General features: G+C 42.6%; 1 protein-coding gene across 1 annotated transcript; it reads right to left on the bottom strand.

The window, feature by feature from the left end:
• Window positions 1-4,081: 4,081 nt before the first annotated feature.
• Window positions 4,082-17,890, bottom strand: LOC148018848 (uncharacterized). Its single transcript, XM_087701265.1, has 4 exons — window positions 17,818-17,890; window positions 12,896-14,773; window positions 11,440-11,742; window positions 4,082-5,014 (listed from the first exon to the last, which is right to left on the bottom strand). Exons 1-4 carry the CDS (start codon window positions 17,888-17,890, stop codon window positions 5,004-5,006), a joined length of 2,265 nt encoding a protein of 754 aa, XP_087557391.1. The 3' UTR covers window positions 4,082-5,003.
• Window positions 17,891-18,469: the final 579 nt, after the last annotated feature.

Below are 18,469 nucleotides of genomic sequence, written 5' to 3'. Positions count from 1 at the left end.
GTTGAGTTCTATCCTAAGCCTTAGGGATAAGATTAATTAAACCCTTATTGGCATATACATGATCTCCTTATATAATTCAAGAAATCCACCACGTCTGGCCACAACTTTTGGAACACCTCAGTCCACAGTCCAGTCTGTAGTCCATCAATACTTGGGGACTTCCCAAATTTCATTTGAAAAACCACCTGCTTAATTTCCTCAAAGGTAAAGGGCCTATCAAGCATCAATGCTTGCTCCATTGATACCACAGTTGTAACATCCACCAAGAGGGCTTCCACACTCTTCTCATAGTCGGGTAGTTTTAGCAAGTCGCATGCCAACTATTGAAGCCAAGTGCTCCTTGAAGGCTCTTGCTATTGAATCTTGATCTTGCACCAACTCACCTTGTTGATTGACAATCCCAGTGTAATAGTCTCTTTTTTCTTAGCCTTCAGCTTAGAGAAGTAAAAGGCAATCAATACCACAGTTGTAACATCCACCAAGAAGGCTTCCATGCTCTGCTCATAGTTAGGTAGTTTAGCAAGTTGCATGCCAACTATTGAGGCCAAGTGCTCCTTGAAGGCTATTGAATCTTGATCTTGCACTAACTCACCTTGTTGATTGGCAATCCCAATAGTCTCCTTTTGCTTAGCGCTTAGAGAAGTAAGAGGCATTGGGCCCATCCCCAAGGAGGTCCCATTGGCCTTTTAAAACCAACATGAGAGATCCTCTAGCATGAGCAACTTGCTCTAGATTCCCCCTCCTTAAGGCTACCTTCTTTTTACCCCATGAGACTTAGTCGCCTCAGTAAATTGCATGCATGCAATGCTTCCACCTATAGTCCAAGGTTATCAAGAGCCCCTTGGCATTCCCCTAAATATGATGCAATTGCTCCATGAAGGATTTCTCTTCTAAAAAGGACACATTAAATCAAAGGGAGGCAATCCATAGTTATAAGGATTCAAGAGAATCAACTTTAAGGCAGTCAAGATAGGGGTGTGATCAAATGCCAAATAGCAATCAATTACAGTGTCCCACCATTGAGCCACCATGCTCCATTCAATGTGTAAAACCTATCGAGTCTACATCCCCACCATGTTGAACCAAAGTTTTTATTGTGTCAAGCAATCTTTTGATACTCTTTCCCTAATGCAACTAGAGCCAAGTCTTCGAGTTCACAAGATTCCAACAATGCTTGCTAGGCTTCCCTCTCTCATGAGACCATTGAACTACCCCCATGCGACCTATCGCAAGGATATTTAGTCATATTCCAGTCGCCTCCCAAGAGTGCATTCTTTCCGTGCAAATTCTACTCCAAAAAGAAAGCTCTATTATGACTAATGCAATAAATAAACATCAAACAAGCACCTAGTGAACATAATGTGTGTGTGTGTGTGTGTGTGTGTGTGTGTGTGTGTGTGTGTGTGTGTGTGTGTGTGTGTGAAACATGATATACCAACTGGTGCAATCTCCCCCCATGCATAGAGAGGACTCTCCTCTATGCATGTATTTAAAATTACAATTAATCTTTCCCACAAAGTGATATTTCCATACATTAGCTCATATTCAACTACTAATACAAATGTTTTATTGATCATTATTAAGTATTGTTGAAGCCATAGTCATCATTACTACATCAAATGATTCACAATACCCATAAACTTAGAAAAGTAGCAAAACTATGATCACTCAACAAGTAAACCTACTAAATAAATATCTCAACTAGACAATCAATATCGCCAATTCCTCCATACATAAGCTGAATCATTCACAAATACAAGTGAACCCCAAGAATTAACAAATTCATTAGATTATTTTCAACCTTTCTAAACTCAACCAAAACATCAATAATTAAAATTTCTCAAAAGCATTGTGAAAGGTAGTATGAACATTCCAAACCCCATGCATCTTGAGCAATCAATGCATACTTTATGGAATCGTGCACTAGTGGTATCAATAACGTGCACAACAATGCACATCATAACTAGGAAATACAAGCATCCTTGTCAACTCACTACTCAAGAAAGGACCATTCAAGAGCTCACCTTCTTGAGAACATGCCATGGCATCAACGAAGAATACTCAAGATACTCACCCTTTTGCACCCAAAGGAGAATTGATCAAGTTGCCCATCCCCTCTTATAGGTGCCTCTGACAACAAGATCTCCTAAAGATTCAATGTAACCATGGATTTGTGCTAACCAATACATTTGATTGTGCATATAAGAGTCAAATGAAAATGAGAAAAAGAGAGTAAACCAAGAAGAGACTGGAACCTAAATATGTTACAAAACATTAAAAAATGCATATATTGCACTAAGCCCTTATGTGTCTAAAAGGGTACGGCAATGAGCACACTACAAAGGATAACATGAAGAGAAACATTGAGGACAAACATGAGAAAAAACACTAAAAAGAATGATGGAGAGTGACATGAAAGTGCCCAACAATGCCAACTATAAAGAGGAAATGATGAACCTAAAGGATGAGCCTAAGTCTACATGGTTACCTATAAGAATTAACTCGTTAATACACCAAATGATGAGCCCAAGTCCATCCAATAATTTTAAATACAAGTTGGGGCAAACATCTAGTCTCTTGATACCAAGTTAAAGAAAAAAGAATTAATCTACTCACATCAAGCTTTAAGTACTTGCTTCAAGCCATCGAGAGCCTTGGACAATCGATAAAGACATTATTATCTTCTTTGTTAGTTATGGAAAAGCCTATAGACTAGTCAATGTAATACTCCTCATAGTAGACATCATCAATGATAGCCAACTTAGCATCCATCTAATAAATTGGCCAAGAAAGATATGCTGCAAGAAGAGAGCCATCCTATTCATAGACATCTAAGCCATCAAAGAAAATACCCCTACATAATCCAAGCCCCCTTTTAAGGAAATCCTTGGAAATAAGCTTTGCTTAATGCTTGTCCAATGTACCATTAGCTTAATACTTAATCTTTTGCGCCTATCTAATTACCAAATCCCAAGTTTGATTCTAATCAATGGAAGTACCCTCGATGAAATCAAGCTTATTCTACATGACACCATGCCGAGTCTCTTATACAAGAAGCTCCTCAAAGATAGCAACCCACGTAATCTTGGTCATGAGGGCATAGTTCATGTAGAGTGAACACTTGTTCTCATATTTCTAAATGCTTTAAGGGAGCAAATCTTCAAGGGCCATCACATAAGTCGCTGGAACGATCATCAAATAGTAAAGGTAGAATCTTGTGAAAGAAACAAGTAGAGTCAAGAGCCTCAAAAATTTTCAAATCAAAGAGAACCCACTTATCACCAACATTTCAAACTTGAGATTTCTATCTCCTTAAATGGGTTGAAGAGGAAGATCCAAGGATACTGATGAAGAACAAGACAACAAGGAGTGGGATGAAAAAGTAACTTTGTGGAGTGGGGAAAAGAGATGTAACCTAGAAGGAATACATAGGGCATGAATTACCATAGAAGAATGAATTTTATTTAAGTAGAAAAATATTGAAACATCAAGATTATATGCAGCATCTAATGAAAAAGAGATCCATGATAGGGATGAATTCTTATGAAGCACATCAATCACCTCTATCATGAAAAAGAAAAATGCCATTATAAACGAGAACAAAGAGAGAAAGGGGAGCAAAGTTAAGAATACTGCCAAAACTGAAGGGTGACATACAATGGGTTACTTGTACATACATCTAAAGAATAGGGTAGAGTAAAACATTGAAGACAATGATTGAAGAAATTGACATGAACAAGGACATAAATGTGTTACAAATGTACACAACTACACATAGATGTAAGCAAATTGAGATTCCTACTAGACGCCTCTACATGCATAACAAGAGGTAATATATTTCTCAACCACTAAGACGAGTTTACGAATTTGTGTGGAGTATATTATATGTAAAACTCTAAATCCCCTTGGAATTGGAACTTACACCACCTCTTACAAATGCAATTGTGGCCAACATCCAACTATCCATATAGAATAGAACAAAAAAGTTCCGAGTTCTCACACCTATGTAGGAATGTGCTGCACATGAAGACTATTAATGTTAGCTTAGTAATGGCCAGTTTGCACCATAATCGCATCGACTTTTGACTAATTGAAACGTTGAGGACATCTTTGATTGTTCAAAATTCGGGGTGTGATTAGCGTCTTGAGAATGTTGTTTGCCATATTCACTTGGATGCTATGACCGATTGGCACGTGCCAAGCCATGGTAGCAATTTGCAACCTTAATCTTGGCAACACTTTCGGGGGTTGATAAGCAAATATGACATCATGATGTGCAGTAGTAACGCTATTACGACATCTAGTACTTTAGCCTACAACATGATCAATGCTGCATCTGGGCGACACTGAATGTTTAGAATAACACTCGTATAATTCCGTGCCAGTATTATCCGAGAACTGGGCGAAAGTTTCCTAGTTGTGACTCTGATTAATTGTGGCCATCTTTGCGTGTTAACAGAAGAAATTATGGTGTCGATGATGAATTAGATATACAAATTACTGCGCACGCTATTCATCCCCCACACAGATGCCTAAAATTTTATTTTATAAGCACCTTCATGCCCCTTGGGTTATACACATCCATCAAAGGTGGATTGGATTACCTCATCTCGCGGGCCCTTAATCAATTGAGGAACTTGCGATCACTAGTAAAGCATAATATTTAGGCCTAAGCCTCCCCTTAATCTGGCTGTGGAATCGAATGTTTCTGGTTTTTCCAAATCAATTTGCATGTAACAGGGTAACGTTCCGTTATTTCTACCTGCAAATTATCAGGGGCTTCTTCGAAAGGCTCCTTTGGAATCATCCTTCCTCTCGCCAGAGCGCGCCATCTCCAGAAGACTGGTCCTTTTTTCCATGTCAAGTAGCTCTGTTTGTGTGTATGTATGTGTGTGCGTAGAGAATAAAAATGAGAAGCTCCTCTCGGTACCGTGACATGCATATATCCATGAATGGCTTCCAAAAACACCACGTCTATATAGCCCTCGAGGATAGCGATTTGACTACCGAAGGTCTGCAGCAAAGAGGAAAAAATAGGCCACCATTATTAGCTCATTCCCACTGGAACAAACAAAGCAAAGAGAGAAAATTCGTGATGCTCGTAATCACTGTTTCAGCACATGCAACTCCACATATCCAATTATTTCGACAGCGTAAAGAGAGGCTGGCTGGTGGCGGCTTCTCGTTACATGCTGATAATATTGATTCCTTAATAGTGGATCTTTCCAAATATCACCTTCAACATTCCGTTGTTATTTTGCTTAAGGTTTCTACTTTATTATATATATATAGAGAGAGAGAGAGACAGACAGACAGACAGACAGATATAGATTTGCTAGAAAACCAGCTCTGACCACATAGATTTCCTCAAAAACCGCCTCTAACTACACTAGATCGTAAGAAAAATATGAGAAGTGCCTGACTACCTGCCTCTCACCTGCTACAAAACAAAGGCCATAGAGGGACGGAGGCAACGTCTTTTCTGAATAGCTAAATCGAAGTGACTCAAATTCATCCAACTTCTAGTGGGTTACGTCACGTTGCACCCTTCGTAGCGCGCCCCCCCGGGCCTGCATGCGAAGATGCAACTGGTTCTGATTTCAGCCGATCTATCTTCTATAGTCTAAAACCCCTCAAGGCAGCCCGAGCACTTTGCCAACTTTCTATGAGTTCTTCTTCATAACAGTGCAGCCAAATTTGTTAGACCTTTTGTGTTTGCCTCTTTGGCCAGGTTGCATTTGTTGCAAGCTGTTGGTCTTCCTTGGGACAGTGTTGTCTGGCGAAGTAACAAGCTAACAACTGCCTAAGATTCGCGCAAAACAAAAAACATGAAGAGCTTCATACAGTTTCCCAAACTCCTAGACGAACGAAACAGCTGGCCCCTGATCTCCGAAGAGAGCTTGGATTGGGTATTGCATGCTTCTGGTTCGCACAGATTTGACCATACAATCCCTCTGAAAAACAGAAAGAGAGCCCTTCTTCCACCAGAAGACGATACAGACAATGAGGTCAATACACCTGTTTGCATGTGGAAAAAGGGAAGCCCCCCACATCTTACATTATCTTTTGCGGGGGTAGGATGGGTCTCATTCCAACGGAGGCACACACGTAATACTGTGAATTACGTAAGAAACATGATATAGCCTGCACAAATATGGTACCTACAGGTGGTTTACGTCATGCCACATAGTAATGCACTTGGTCCTGTACTCAGTGTTGCAAGGTTGAAAGGCCCTCTTCTCTAAGCTTAGAATTTGTATTCAGACCCAATACCAAAATTTAATGTGAGGACAAGGATTGAGCCTTAAGACTCACGCTTGCAATCTTGAGCCTAGGCCAAGGTTTCACATTGGGTCTAGACTATATAACAAATAAGTGATGCACTTAGTCCTAGACTCTATGTTGCAAGGTGGAGTCTCAAACTTCCAAGGCCCTTTACTCAACCTTAGAGTATATATTGAGACCCAAACTCGAGATTTCCATGTGAGGACAAGTACTAAACCTTAGGGTCATGCTTGAGAGCTTGAACTAAGGCCAAGGTTTAACATTGGGTCTACAGTTTATAGCATACATGCCATTCAGTATGGTGGAATCAAAAGTATGATCTGAAGCTCTTGCATCAATGTCTTCGTCCATGAAACTGATGAAGTTGACTCTCAGATATTTTATTCTCGGTCGACAACTTCCTAAAGCCACTGGATTTATGTCCTCTTCTATGAAAATTGATAGTATTGGCTCCAAGATTAACTATCTGAGCTCTTGCATCAATGTTCTCTTCCTTGAAAATTTGATGATGTTCAATCCCCGATCGGTATTCTAATCTTGATCTGTCTTCCTACTTCAAATGGGTATAAAGAAGTATTCGGAACTATATCGAGTGGATTATGGTAAGTATCTCTAAGTTGACATCAATTAATTGCCTTGGATTTTGCCCCTACCTTCAAAGCTACTCGATCTTCTTCTCTTATTGTTAGGGACTATTTACCTTCGAATGCTAAGTTGTCATAAAGTTGTAACTATGAATACTCTAGATAAGTTAGATCTCTCATGATTAAATACCTTAGGTACTAACTAAAGAACAACTAACTTAGTCACTAGAGGAAGAAACTCTATGATTAGTTGATCTGATCAAATGGAAGAACTATTCCACCTCCATTTAACGTTATAAATCTCTCATTTGAGGTGAATTGAAGAAATATTTTTCCTATTCCATATTATTTTCAAATTCACCCCATGCTCCTTCGACAACTTCTTTGATATTGTATAATGACATAGATAATCCACTTGCAATCCAATTTGACGTGTATCCTATCCCTTTGTGCCATTCTTCAATGGGGCCTCCAGTGACAACATATCTCATGCATCCTTGATCATCAGCATCCACATTACCTAGTTTGGCAGATGCGAAAAGATGAACATTATTTGGTCAAATCCATAAAGACATTAGTGATAGGAATAATAAGCACTATCAGAAGGGAAAAGCTGAAAAGGGTGGAGAGAAAGGAGATGCATACATTGATGACAGAGAAATGTTAGAAAGTACGCTCGCAAAAATGGAAAGAGTAAGAGAGATACATAAACAATCATATACAATGATTTTGTGCAAATTTCTAAGCATTTATACATCTCTTCACATAAACCAACAATGTAATATCTGTAAGTCTAACAAGAAAATCTGCAAGTCTAAAAGTCTTGAAAAAAGAAAATCATAATGCAAACTTTCCAACCACTTTACCCATCTAAACTCAATCCCTGGACAAGACACTCGTTAAGAACCTCAAAAATGTCCTAGACCCTCAAAAAGGTCCAAGTAAACTTTCTACAAAGCATGCTTTAAAATATCCATTGTTAGCATCAATTTCTTTACTAGGATGAGTCAAAATAAATACTATTACCAAGTTAAAACACCTGCTTATCACAATGTGTAAAGGCTTCCACACCTGAATACTTGGAGTTGATTACCTTCTGTCAACCTCTTGGAATCACCTCATCTTCTTTGCCATCCTAATCTAATCAACTTTCGATATCTTCTTAATATAGTTTAGGTTATCCTTATTTTCAACAATTGGCTTAGAAGACTGCCCATGAGGGCTACAAAAGCTCCCTAACATAAATACTGCAAATCCCAAGAACAATAAGATACCTAGGTCCCATACAAAAGCCCGCTTACATTAGAGTTCCTGAATCAGCTGCTCAGCGCGGATGTATCCTGTGGGATATTTCAAGAGATCATAGATAGAACCAAGCCTTACTTAAGAGTTTCTACTTAAGTGATGCATATCAAAAACTAATTACTGATATCATCATTAGCATGAATACTGCGATTTCCTATTCCATCCTCACACTCACCTAATCTTCATTCTCAATCTTCTAAAGAATTTGGAATACAATACCAAGGATTGGATGACTACAATTGGCAAAGAAGGTAACTTCAAGGGTATTAAATTTATTTTCTCTACAAGCAAAACCATTAGTACCTATTCATCACTAACAAAACCATTAGTACCTGTTCATCCTTGGAGATGATGGCTTCCCCAATCAACTCCAATATGCTTGTTAGTCACTCACACATAGGGACTTACCTTTCAATGAAGGTCAAAACTCATCATGATTACTAGTAACTTGCATTACTCAAGGTATTTGGCCTTGATACAACAAGGGATTGTGCAAAAATTATGCATACATGATAAATAGATGTTTAGATACCTTCATGTATTGCAACCAAACAATACTACCCTTTCCACTAGACAACAACAAGAATCACTTGCAGTTCTATCTATTGGACCTGAGGACTAAGACCTTGTCTCTTGCCTTCTTATTCTATCAAGATTAGACATTACTTTCGAAAGGAAATGTCTTCCCATTACACTTACATATTCGCTTCTCTCTTTTAGTTCTTGCACCTCAAGTATCTATCATCTCAATATCTTCTTCGATTTAACAGAAAATGCACTATCAATGGAACAAAAGCATGCACATGTACACATGTATATACATAGATATTTAGGGTTGTATCGGTGTATCACAATCTTCATCTCCCTTTGGTTATTTGTCTCCCATTCTAGTCTTCTTGTTTTTTCTAGCCTCTTCTCATAATCTACGTAGCTATAAGTTGACATACATGCATGCATGCACGTATGCATACCTAGCCACTCACATGTATGCACTCACATAAAAACATGCATTTATGTCGGCATATACATACATTAAAGTATGCTCAAATGCACAAAAAAAAAAAGAACTGTACGCTTCCCTTTTTCCTATTTGGTTTGGGGGGAGTAAAACAGGAAGAGTTTACAAATGAGGGTGTTGTTTAGGGAGTGCAAGTGCAAAAGACGATGCATCAAGTGACAACAAAGATCATGCACAAAGGCATTCTAAATTAGCCTCATTCTACAATGTGGCATCTATAAAGGAAGGGAAAGAAATCAAGTCCATGATTTGCTACTGATATTAGACATGGAAGTTTGATCCTATAAATTATACCTCCTCATAAATCTAGTGTTGTTAGTGATATTCACTTTGCAAATAAGTAAATGCCAAAATACACGCAGATAGATACATATATACATTCAAACAGTCAGCAAATCTATAACCATACATACATACAATTACTTTACGTAAACTATGTATGACATATGTAGAGAGACATAAAGCCCTTCACTTCTCATAGAAGCAAACGTACAAACATAAATAGCTAAAATAGATGCAAACAAATACATACCTAGACCTACATACAAATACGTTGTGGCATACATACATACATTCCGCCATAGTAACATGGGACAAGTTTCGGGGATGGGGACAAGACCTGGGATGAGAACGGGAACTGCCATCCCCTATCACCATGAGAGGGGCTCTAAGATGGGGAGGACGAGAGAAGGATGGAATGGAACAAGGACGAGAAGCTCTAAAATGACCATCCCATGTTACTTGCATTCCGACATTACTTTAATTAGAGGGACTCTAAGATGGGGACGAGACGGGATGAGACTAGGCCGAGAAGCTAAAAAATGATCGTCCCGTGTTACTGTGCATTCCAACCTTACATTTAATTATAGCTATGGAAAAAGAGGCTTCGTGATATCATTGGATGTCCATCACACGTACGCATACATAAACCATGCATAAATGCATGTACAAAAGAACATTCTCACGCTTGGATTTCGAATTGGATGGGTCAATTAGGCAGTACACTCTTTTCTCAGACATTTGGCAGTAGGAAAGAAGAGGGCTGCACTAGCTTGACCAGTTCAGAGTTTACCTCTCCTTAATAGGGCAAAGGATTTTTCCATTGCTGATAATGGTGGTAGAAAAGAAGGAAACTCTGTTCCCACATAAACGTGCCATAGAGGCCCATCCAATCTACAAGTATGAACAGGCATAATAGTATGCCGGCAATCGTGTCCGTATGATACTATCGCTTCTCACACTAGGCAATGGTAAAGCAAGTGCTGGATTAGTTCGATTGGTTCAGAGCCTTAAGACTAGCAGAAGACTTCTTGTTCATTGATAAGGAGCCGACTTAATTCTATTCGGGAAAACCATCATACAAGCATTAGTATGCTGGCCATCATGTTCACAACGTACTAACTTCTCTGAGACATTGAAGAAGCGCTAGTAAACAAAGGGTTTGTACTGGTCTGGTTAGTTCAGAGCGTATCTTACTTAAAACTCACATTCTTATCTTACTGCAAGTGATTGGATGCACATGGATACTGGCTATGAACGCGATTGCAGACCTAGAGCGATTGAAGATATGAACTTGACAGCCTCTCAGGTTCAAGTCTTTTATCCAGTGAGCCTAGCTGTGATGAGCTGTTGTGATGTACCCAGGTTCAATTATATCCATCTCTAATACCAGAGACTTGAAAGATTTCATCTGTCTCTTCACCCTTTACACCTTGGCACGATCTTCTATACTGCGCCCACCTTCTTCCTCCAGGAGTAGATCGCACAATCGTTCTGAAATGTCCTGGCATTTGGCTTAACAAGATGTCCGATGTGGCATTACTCGGTTCCAGAACTAATGCTGCACTCCCTCCTTTCTCACGCAGAGTCACATGCTCAATCATATTCGTCACGCATGCAGATGGATTTCATGAAACATAAACCGTGGATACTACTGGCATTACTGCAGTGTATCTCAGGCTTTAAATGATATGATAACTTCTTCGGCTTCATTGAAGGCAGGAGTGTTTAACTTACATAAATTCGCCATAAAATGTGCCCATCAGAGCAATACGATTAGTTTCCGCTATCAAAACCAGATATTCTGCGTCACAACGAAAACAATACAGACCGCCATGACAAACGGAGACTAGAAGTGTCAAACGGGGACGAAGATCAAGTACTAAAGAGGGCGCACAACAGAACCAGTCATCTTTACCATAGTATACTAAGCAAGAAGAAGAAGAAGCCAGTAGATAGTGACGTTACCCCCTAGAAGTCCGCTTCCAGAAGGTCCATAGACGCCTGCAGCTAGGTCGATTAGACCCGAAGTAGAGGGCGCGTTCCTTGCCCCTAATTGAAGCTCTGCAAGACTGGATGGTGTGCCCATTAATCCTCTTGTATCCGATCCTTGATCAAATAGCATGCCCTTAAAGATGCGGCCTCCGATTTTCACCACTGTCTGATAGGCATACTCGTCGTGCCCATCAGAAACGCCGGTCACTTTGACACACTTAAACACAGCCTGTGCTCTCACTTCAGGAGGGAGAGGGAGCATTTTGCTGGTTTGATCTGCGGAGAGAATGCTGGGTTAAGTATCTCTCTCTCTCTCTCTCTCTCTCTCTCTCTCTCTCTCTCTCTCTCTCTCTCTCTCTCTCTCTCTCTCTCTCTCTCTCTCATTCATTCATTCATTCATTCATTCATTCATATTGGAACCTTGGACGAATGTCACCACCACTGATAAGGACGGTGGGCTATTGGATACATGACTCAGCATGGCCGTCTTGTGGGCGACAGGCAATGCATTTGCATCGAGAGCATGAATTTGAATACAATGAACGCTAAACAATGCATCATTCACTGTGCGTTTTGTTCTTTCAAAAGTGCGGGGAGGACAGCCCAATGCGGGAGAATTTTCTTTTGCTCGAATAATGTTACCGCGCATAGGGCAGGGAGAAAACGCGATAACTGCGGCACTCTCTCCATTAAATTCACCACAACCAGACACAAGCGAGATGGCGGTGGGGAGGGGTGGTTATAATCATGAGAATGAGTGCGTTGTGTTTTGGAAGGAAAGGCAATGAGTGCATTATTTTTGTGAGTCCAGGGGGAGGAACTGCAGCAGCAGGAGGCAATATTATTTGTGTGAAAAGGCAAAGGACAACGCAAGAATAGATTCTTTAAGCAGGCACTGCGGATTCTGGAAATCAGTAGTGCGCGACTCGCAGACTTTCTCTGACAAATCCAAGGGCCAAGTGCCGTGAGGAGTAGAAAGCAAATGATGGCTACTGCGTACAGTTATGATTACATTAGGTTTCATTCTCACTGAGCCACGAGGGATTGATTTCCGGTGCGCCAAGCGAGCAATTCAGGCTTTAGATTGACTCCAGCTGGAAGGAAAAGAGTTGTGAGCTGCAGGTCGATCAAGGGGTTAGGTTGTCTAACGGCTGGTATAGAAAATCTAACGTATGAGAATGTTGGAGTGGAGCTTGTGTTGATGCAGGCAAGCGTGAAAGCAGGAGAGCAGAATATGCAGTTAAACAAGGCGTTAAGCTCGTAGAATAATAGAAAGGAGGTAAAGCAGTAGAGGGGATCATATGCACGCATATCAAAGCTCGAGTATTCCTTATTGGAGGAAGAAAGACACAGATTGCAGACGCACATATCAAAGCTTGTGTAACCGGAGAAAGAAGCAAGGAGACGCGGGGGTTATTATTTTTGTTACCTTGGCTGGATGCGGCGGCGGCGGCAGCTGCTGCTGCTGCTTGAGGGGGAGGTGGCTGCATGAGGAGGGGCACGACCGACATGGAGGAGTTGAAGCGATGGAGCTGATCAGGGGTGGAGCTGGCGCGAGGGGGTGAGCCACCGGTGGACGTGGACGTGTCTCCGCCGCCGATCACATCGAGGCTGCCGCTGGGCGCAGTGGGCCCGGCGCCGAACACGTGGTGGGGGTGGCCCGCTGGCTGGCGCGTACGCTTGAAGCGGAGGCGGGGCTGGGCGGGGGCGCCTGCCACGAGGGCCGCCAGCTCAGCCTGCTGCCTCTCGCGGCGCTTGGCGGCGGGCACCCAGGTGCTCTTGACGTGAGTAGCGCAGTCAAAGCCGCGGCTCTTGCAGCACGTGCGGCACCGCGAGTACTGGCAGTCCTTCTTGGCCTGGTTCCCACAGTCGTGGCACGCGATGGACCCGCCCGACGAAGATCTCTGCCGCCCGCCGCCCACACTCGTCGTGGCATTGCTGAGGCTTGTTGTGCTAAATAACAAATTGTGCTGCTGCTGCTGCTGCTGTTCTTCCTCCTGAGTACCCCGATGCTGTTCATGATGGTGTTGTATTAACCCTATATTGCTCCTGTCTAGCTGCAGACCCTGGTGATCGGAGTCCTCCTCTTGCCCATCGTGATGATGCTGATGATGATGATAACGATGAAGATCTAGCCTGCTTGACGTGCCTTGCAGCTGAACAGCCGTCGCCGCTCCTGCCGCAGTTGAAGCGCCCCCGCCCGCTGCAGCCGCTGCCGCTTGCTCCTCCAAACTAGAAAGTGGACCCCTCCCCACTTTGCTTGCCGCTAAACTGGACTCCAATTCTTCTTCTGCAGCTATATTCGTATCCCCCCTTGAGCCTGCGGCCGCCCCAGCTCCTCCTTGATCATAATTCGCGAGCGCCGTGCCAGCACCTCTGCCGCTTCCGATGTTGATGAGCGATGCGCCTCCTAGATTGGCAGTTGCCGCATCTTGGTGGTCTACCGCGCTAATTTGCAGCCGGGCTTCTCCTCCAGAATAGGCCGCAAAGCTAGCGGAGCTCCGAATCAGCCCTTGCTCGGCTTGAAGCTGCTGCGCCTCTCTCGACCTTGACGCTGCAACTACTGCATCGGGGGACGTAAGCCTCCCTCCGTATAAAGACGAGAAGTGAGCCTCGCTTGCGCTCGTTCCCAAATCTCTGCTATAATTTACCGAGCCCACTATCATTCTCGGTTCGATACTGAGGGCCGCAGCAGCTGCGCCTAGATTGAAATCTTGGCCAACCGTACTATAAGCTGCCGCTGCTGCTACTATTGACCCAGCGGGCGCATGACCGTGTGGTGAGATGTGGACAATGTTGGCGGCTGGGTGTTCAAAGCTGATCGGCTGAACATAAATGCCTGGATGGAAAGCCTGTGCTTGGAAGCCCGTTCTGGTATGCCACATTGAACCGCCATGGCCTGAAGTAGTTGAATGAGGAGGAGCTGCAGGAGGTGAAGGAGATGAAGTCGAAGGTGATGATAGGACTCCGACTGGGATTCTGGTAGGAGGAGCTGTACTTGTGGTGCGATTGTATAAGAAGCCGCTAATCCGGCTGCCTTCCTGATCATCACCATCGAAACCCGCAGAGAAGTCACGCTCTTGGAGAGCTGCACTACTCGAAGATCTTCTAATGTCGAAATTCGCTGGTTGGACGAGGTTAGCAGCGGGATGGGGGGACGAGGAAGCTGGGAGAGGATTGATCAGCCAATTAACGTCATTGCGGGGAGCACTAGCACTGGATGAATTAGGTGTGCCGAGACGTTGCCTGAAGGGCTGATCCGGAGCGCCACTTCCCGCAGCCACGGCGGGAGCCACAATTGACAGTACTTAATATAGAAGAGAGAGAGAAGAGAGAGTGTGTGTGTGTGTGTATGGGGGGGGGGGGGGGGGGGGGGGCGCGGGGGGGCGGGGGGGCATCCGAAGAAGAAGAGCAACTGCGAAACGCAATCTAGTCTAATGTTCGAATTAAAAGTCACGTTGTTTTGCTTTTCCTTCGAGCGAAAAAACCACCGAAGGTTTTGAGGCGCCCTCTCTCTTTAGCCTACATTTATATACAGGTAAATAAATAAATATTATTATTTTTATTTACTTCTTTGGAAGTTCTTTCTCCTGCCTGGCTGTACGTATTATGTTGGCTGTAAGGTAGTCCCGCCCATCCATATACCCCCCCCGCCCGGCCCGTCGCCCCCCTCCAAATTGCCCTCTCACTTCGCTTCTTCACTTTCCCTTTGGTTGTTCGATGATGATGATCATGATCATGATGATGATACGCTCTGCTCCTTTTCTTTTCTTTTTTCAATAATTATTTTGTTTTGTGTAGGAGCGAGCGCCTGTCTCCGTAGATTTTGGCACGTTACAGACGTCGGTTTTGCAGAAGTGTGGAGTGGGACTGAGCTCCAGACTCCACAGAGAGAGAGAGAGAGAGAGAGAGAGAGATAAGGAGAGAGAAGTGCTCTCTGTGTTCTTTCATAATTTGTGTGAACTAAAACCACCTCCTGACAACATCGACCCCCAACACACACAAGCGTATTATAATTAATGGATGGAAGGAAGATCCTCTCCCAGGCAGCCTCCCCCTCAGAGTCGGATCAGAAACACCCCCCCCCCTCTCTCTCTCTCTCTCTCTCTCTCTCTCTCTCTCTCTCTCGCAGGAGGTACTTTTTTAGGCCTTTATTATATACTCATTTTGTGGGCGGCTCCAGCCTCCTCCTCCCCCAGGGGCTGCGCGCTCTGCAACCAACATGATTAGGAAGGTATAATCATTAGATAACCCTCCTACTTGAACCCACGATCATGATAATTAAATTCCAGCAGGATGATTATAGAAATGCGTGGCTGTGTAATTAATTCGTTAGAAAAGCCTGGAATTCTACGATATTGGATGGAGATATGTGCATCGAAAACTTATAATCTGAAGTGATTAATTAGTTAGGGAACCCTGGCCTTCTACTACCGTATTGGATCTTGCAAGCCCTTCCCCGGCCCACTCAGAATACTGTAGATAAATTAGACATGGCTTGAGAACTAATCAAAAGGCGCCGTGACTGGAGGGAGAAAAGGAGAGAGAGTACTCCGCGCGTGTATGTGTGGGGAGATTATAGGGGCCCGGGGGAAAGAGAGAGAGAGAGAGAGAGGTTGCAACTGTAGCCGCGATATAGATGGATGGTTTCTGTCGACCGATGATCGATCACCGATAGACGGATGCAAAACAAAAAGAGAAGATGGATGTGTGTGATGAGAACGAGACTGATAATGAGGAGTAGAAATGCAGCTAAAACACTCGAGCCTCGGCAGTACGGTCACAATGAATGTAAGCACACAGACTTTAAAATACACAATATGTATATGTATCTATTATTATCGCTGATGTTGTGCTGGTTATTATTAATATTATTATTGTTGTTGTTTGGCATATGGACATTCGGTTTGATTCCGAAAGATTGAGATCCAAGAAAAACGTATACAACCTATCGAGAGAGAGACAGGGTGGCGAGGTACGACGCCGCCTCCACATTTGGAGGTGCTTCTAAAAGTTTGTTCTTCTTCAGACTTATAAGGTGTGGCTGGCGACTGTGTCGCGGCCATCACCCCAAATATATCATCAGCGCGTTCTCCGCTACCTTGTCTCCCGCAAAGTGCCCCTTTTCTCCATGGCATGTCACATACGGCAACTTGAAAGTTACCTTGGCCCCATCTCCGGTTCATGGCTGTGCACTGCTACTTACTGCTCATCTAAACCTCGGTTCCCCAACAGAAAATGAGGCAGCCCCACTTCTACTTCTAATTGAACACGACCACCTTGACAGCCAAAAAGCCTTAGGCCGATCATAATCGAATCTCTCAAACGATCACTAATGCAAAGTGCATGCAATCTACGGGCTAGCAAATGAGCTTCTCTCGGCAGGGGTTGATTTCTAATTAAGATCACCCATCCATCCATCCACTCGAGGAGCTTTCCTCTGCATGGCACCTGGGCTGTATGTATGTAGCTCATGGCCATGCACAAATTAAAACTCATTCACGCGGCCACGTGCATTAGCTCCAAGGCATGCATGACCCAAGGAGAGCATATTCCTCAATTGCGGTTAGATAGAGCCTCGGAACGAGCATCCCCCAAATACTAGATGATATTTTATAGTGTCTTCCTAGTTAGCAAAGTTTAACTAACGTTGTAAAAGACTCCACGCAGGACTCTAGCCAGTTGTGATTCAAGGCAATCTTTCCTACTGTAACAACTAATATTTTTGTTTCTCCACTTGTAGAATTGGAACACCTCATGTGTGCATGCTCTAGTTGGTTGTGATTCAAGGCAATCTTTCCTACAACTAACATTTTCGTTTCTCCACTTGTAGAATTGGAACACCTCATGTGTACATACTCTCGCAATTGATGTGCTCCAACCCACCTTTTTGTATCTACTATGGTTGAGCTAACGACTCCATATGTATACCATATCAACAAGGCGTAGCCTCACAAGCTTCATAAGCACAAAAACCACGCAGCTAGCAACTAGCAGGCAACCGATTGAAGTCCAACTAACATGCACAAGATCATAGATTTAAATAAGGGCATAATGATAAAGAATGAGCTAGTATATAGAAAGAAGCAATGCATTAGGGTCTAATCTCGTGATGTCTCAACCTTGTAAGTGACCAATAAGTGCATGCACATCCCTTTAAATGACACGCAACCCTTTTAGAAAGATTTTTCAATTGTACCATCTATAAAGCAACCCATTTCGAACAATCCCGGTGCATGAATGTTTTGACAAACCAGAGAATCCATTGGCCACTTTCTTATGCTAAAAGCATTCTAAAATATGAAAAGGGCTTGTTGATAAGGGTGTCATGTCCTTTTCTAGCTTGAATACCTTTTGAGAAGCCCTTCCATAGGTCGATCTCGAAGCCATCAATAAGGAGGTGGCTACCAATTGACATCTCCATGTGGCGTGAAAAATAGTAATCACTTCCCATGTGCTTATAAAGCCAGGTCTCATGTGATCTATCCCTTAGTCCAAAAAACAACGTCATGATTTTAGTTGGCTTTCCATTTTTTTAAACACATTGTTAACAATGTTAATAGGCTACTTAAAGTGGAGTTCATATCATACCCATGTTGTTCAAGTCCACTCAGCATGTCAACTAGCATAGGTTTCTAGAATTAGCATACATACAAGGAAATAATGTTATAAGTGGGCAAATAGGCATGCTTTTAAAACTAAGAACAATACAACACCATGACTATATGTGCATCTATGAGCACCTCTAAAGACTTACATCCATATGCACATAAATATGAAATTTAGACATGCGAGTAGCCATCTATATACATGTGGACTTTTCTGCTACAACCAAGGAGCTACTAGTTGCAAAATTGCATCCAAAATAGAGATGCATTTCTACAATCAATAGTTCCATGGTCATTTTATTCTCATAGTATGCATGCAAAATGATGACATTACATCTAAGAAGATGATTTAACAAGACATTAAGCATCATAATGAATGAGATTAATATGTAAAA

This window comes from Lygodium microphyllum, chromosome 20, assembly GCF_053477565.2.
Source record: "Lygodium microphyllum isolate KBCC chromosome 20, Lygodium_microphyllum_v1.1.10, whole genome shotgun sequence".
Taxonomy (NCBI): domain Eukaryota; kingdom Viridiplantae; phylum Streptophyta; class Polypodiopsida; order Schizaeales; family Lygodiaceae; genus Lygodium; species Lygodium microphyllum.
This window is presented reverse-complemented; position numbering and strand designations above follow the sequence as displayed.